General features: G+C 34.8%; 1 protein-coding gene across 1 annotated transcript in view; it reads left to right on the forward strand.

Annotated features, from left to right (window-relative positions):
* Window positions 1-4,825, forward strand: part of LOC106869255 (AP-5 complex subunit zeta-1) — a 69,929-nt gene that overhangs the window by 10,750 nt on the left and 54,354 nt on the right. Inside the window, exon 2 of the mRNA XM_014914920.2 lies at window positions 3,519-3,656. Coding sequence (XP_014770406.1) covers window positions 3,519-3,656 — 138 coding nt within the window. The remainder of the gene's footprint in view (window positions 1-3,518; window positions 3,657-4,825) is intronic.

A 4,825-nucleotide genomic window follows, 5' to 3' on the forward strand; every position in this document is an offset into this window, starting at 1 on the left:
TACTCTTCCACCACAACTTTCTCTCACTCTTACTTCCTGTTTCTGTTGTGCCTGTAATTCAAAGGGTCAGCCTTGTCACACTGTGTCACGCTGAACATCCCTGAGAACTACGTTAATGGTACACGTGTCTGTGGAGTGCTCAGCCACTTGCACGTTAATTTCATGAGCAGGCTGTTTCGTTGTATGTATATATGTATATGTATATATATATATGTATATATATATGTATGTATATATATGTATGTATATGTATATATATGTATATATATGTATGTATATATATATGTATGTATATATATATATGTGTGTGTGTGTGTCGTTGTGAATGTGTTTGTCCTGCCATCTCTGCTTGACAACCAGTGATGGTGTGTTTACATCCCAATAAGCTAGCAGTTCAGCAAAAGAGACTGATAGAATAAGTACTAGACTTAAAAAAAAAAGTCCTGGGTTCAATTTGTTCAACTAAAACATTTCAAGGTGGTCTCCAGCATGACTGCAATCAGTCAGACTGAAACAAGCAATGGAATGAAAGAATATATACACACTTACACATATTCAAGTGGGTGCTGAAAAGATTCTGGCTTTGGGTAAAAGAAAATGCAGAAGTTATCAGTTAATTATGATTTTATTTAACATATTCCCCTCTCAGATTCACACACATGTTGCAGCAGTCCTTCAGTTTTCCAATGCCCTGTAAAAGAACTCAGAAGGTTGGGCCTCCAACAGGCCTTTTGCAATATCCTTAAAACCAGGAACTTCTCAGCACCCACTTCTATAATGAATATATGTCTTCCAGTGAGGAAAGTTCAGATGATATAATTTTATGCATGTCTAAATCACATATAAAATCAGTTAGTATTATCTACCCTCCAATATTTTTCCATAACTTCCTAGTCATTATGAGAATGCAAAAATTCACTACATTTCAGAGTTTCCTAATTTCAAAGTATGATTGTCTTTTCGGTTTTTTTTTTCTAGTAAAAAAAAAACTAAGCAGTCCATATTATATAATATGGAATATCTACAAAAGTAAATTAAAAAATCCTATTTTTTTATACATACCTGCAAAAAAATAAGTGAAAGAGAAAAGGGTTATCAAAAAGCAAACCAGGAGTAAATGTGAACTGAAGAAAAAAGAAATAATTATTTTGCTAAGTATGGGAGACAACTACAGACTTGTTTCAACCTTATTCTTATCTCTTCACTGAAGCATAGGCCTGGACAGAACTTGCTGAAGTAGTAATGAAAAAAGACAGTAAATAAATGTATAAGATTATACATATAAGATCAGAATAAAGCTGGAACATATCCAGAATTATCTGCTATACTTTACAGAATACTGAAAATAAAGTTAGCCATTGGTTAATATGGTCTTTTGTTGGCAAATTGATAGAGTTGTTAGAGTGTTGGTGAGAATGGTATGTATTTGTTCTGGCTTTCTGTGCTACGAGTTCAAATCCTGCCAAGGTCAACTTTGCTATTCATTCTTTTGGCTGTTGATAAATAAAGCAGCAGCTTTGTACTGGAGCCAATTCTTCTTTTTATTCTCTCTTTCTCTCTTTCTATCGGTTTGTTTGTTTCTTTCCAGAAGAAACCAGCTGTGATAAAATCTGGAGAAGGGTGTGATCTGTTAAGCTTTAAAATATCCGAAACCCTCTGCATGCCATGATCTTATGACCTCACAACAGTAACAGTGTTTTGTTTTGCTTTTCACTTTGCACCACTTATTGCTAGTTATTTATTTTAATGCACCATTTATTACACTAACTAAACAATTATTTCTTGTTGATGGCATCCCTGAATAATTCAATTTGTGAACATACAAAGTTTATTCATGTTCTACCCTGCCACTTCTGATATTAAGCACATAGTTATCAGTATAATTGATAGAAACAAAGTAAAAACAAAAAAAATGTTTGTGTGTATATGTGGGACATTACATTGTTAGTAATTAATGTATCAGAGATTGTGGTGTTGGTAGTAGTGGGGCTCATAGATAATTAGTTTAGTTTTTTTTCTTTTTTTCATTAATAGTCATATGTTGACTAAACTATTACTTTGACAATAACCTAGATTAGAAAAAGGCACAAATAAAATAAACAGGTTTTCACATATAAATCATGCCAGATTGAAACCCACACTAACAAAAACTAAAGTAAAGAAAACAAAGATAAGGATAATTAAACACTCAAACACACCTGCATGCACACACATAAGGGATTTTTATTCAGCTAGGTGGTTAATTGCAATACCAGTGATCTTTCAATCACTGTCTTCCTCTGCTGTAGTCATGGATTGTTGTCTTGGCTTCAGGTGGACAGTGTGCACATGCTACTGACGAAGCCCAAAAGGGTTGAAATGCACATCTAACATTTCCACCACCACCATTGGATGATAAGTTTTGTCTGCTGCTGATATACTTGTGTTTTTAAACACAGTATGTTCCTAAGGGCTATGGTCTCTGCATAAATACCACAATAAATTCACTTTTTCTTGATGTATTTGTATTATGACACAAAGTCTTGTGAAAGGATTTGAAAGATGGAAACTGAAAGAAGCCCATCATATATGTATTCAAATATATGTATATAAGGGGGTGTTGAAAAGTATATGCAACAGTCTTCTTTCAGTTTACATCTAACAAATTCACTCACAAAACTATAGTAGAAGACATTTGCCCAAGGTGTCATGCAGTGCGGCTGAACCCAGAATCATGTGATTGGAAAGCAAACTTCTTACCATACAGCTAAGTCTGCACCTAAATTAGCATTTTCATGCCAGGAATTGAAACCAGGTCACCTGGATGAAAGCCAGGACTCCTAACCACTATATTTATGATTGTCAAAAAAGCACTTAGTCATTTGTCTTGAGTATACGAAAAAGAGTGAAGGCATGTGTTAGTCTGTATGTTTCGTTCTTGGACTGGGCAATGTGTTGTATCCTTGAGCATGACATTTCATTTCATATTCTTCCTGTCCATTCAACTGAAAGTGAGTACCAATGAGGGTTGGAAGAGAGGCTACTAACACTGTGATGGACTGGTATTCTGTCCAGAGAGATAAGTTTGGCTTCATGAGCATGTAGGCTTGTAGCAATCTTTCATTTATATTCAGGAGAGTAATGTAAAAAGGGAACACACTAACTTACCTACCCACTCACTTGTTTTGTCTTACCACATTCTAATGCTCTATACATTATATATGTTAACATTACGTAGCATATTGCACATTTAGTGAAGTTGATGATGGCATGTCTAACACAAGCAAAATTAAAAAGCTAATTAGAAATAGTTGTGCAGTGATGATGATGGTGGTGGTAGTGGTGTTGGCTTATGGCAGCAGTGAAAAGGGTATGCAAAGGTCAACTTCAGTTGGGTTTGAACTTTGAGCACAGGAGCCAATACTGTTAGGGCTTCTACTTAACACTCTAATACTTTGTGAATTCACTATCTTACTACTACTACTACTAATTGTTCAGTATTAATTATACCTACACTATTTGTCTATCTATTTCTGTAGAAACACCACAGCTGAAGATGTTCAGAATATCTGTTCCTCTGCTCTCATCAGCTTTAGTATTCCTGAAAGACATGGACAGTGTATGAAACTGCTTCGCCAGCTTTTTCTGGTTCTGCAAAACTACAATGGCAAACTATGGTAAGTTGTGTTTTTTCATTCATTCAATCTACTGTAGCCTTTTGATGTTATTGTTGTTTAGTCCCATGGATAATTCCAATTGAGCAGACCTAGACAACATTGCCAGGCACCAATGAGTTAGGCTTTAAGTGGTATTACTTGCCCTGCTAAATATAGCAATACAAAATATACCTCAAATTACACATTACTGCTTTTGCAATGAGAACAGATAATATTCCTAGATACACTATGACTGAAAACTGAAATTGAGAGGGCTAATATGTCAGAACATTCTCTGAAGCTAAATGCCAACTACTACATATACTCTATATTTTATAGTTGATTTTATGCATACATATGTGTGTGTGTGTATATATATATAGATATATATGCAGCTGAGGAGTACATTTTCATTGCACATCTTATGTGGTGTTCTCACTACATAAATAAATGAAGTTTGTACGAAACGTACATACTACTATAACCTATTGAATTTTTGTTGCTTTTCTTCAAATTTATTTCACCAAATCTCTTGATTTTGTTTTTGGTTTTTACCCTACCAAATTCTGGTGCCTCAAACATTTTAAGTAACACATTCAATCTTTTTATTAAATCTATATTATTATTAGATATATATATAAACTCGACTCTGTTGGTCACAAATGACCATAGGTGCACCTAAGTGGTTCCCCTTCGGGGTACAAGTCTAGGCGAACGCACAAACTAGGATTGTTTTTATGTAAGACCAGCAGTCACCCATGCATACCAGCCTCCCCTCTCCACACCACCAATGTTATCCAAGAGAAAGGCAAAGGCTGATACAGCTTGGCACCAGCAACGTTGCAACTCATTTCTACAGCTGAGCAACGTGAAATAAAGTGTCTTCCTCAAGCACAGCTCAGTCCAGGAATCAAGCACACTACCTCACTAGCATAAGCTCAACACTCTAACCACTGAACCATGTGCCTTCACTATATATATATATATATATATACATATATATATATATATATATATATAAGTCAGTAAATAGTGGGGTTGTGTTAACCACACGTGGAGAAATAATAGGAAAATGAAAAATAATAATAAGGCAGAATGCTAAACTGGAAGCATATTTTAATAAAGATTTCTCTAACCGGCTTTCATTGCGAAGCAAATTTTCAAGAAGAGGGAGAATGAAAGTGTTTTTT

The sequence above is a fragment of the Octopus bimaculoides genome, chromosome 5, assembly GCF_001194135.2.
Source record: "Octopus bimaculoides isolate UCB-OBI-ISO-001 chromosome 5, ASM119413v2, whole genome shotgun sequence".
Lineage (NCBI taxonomy): Eukaryota > Metazoa > Mollusca > Cephalopoda > Octopoda > Octopodidae > Octopus > Octopus bimaculoides.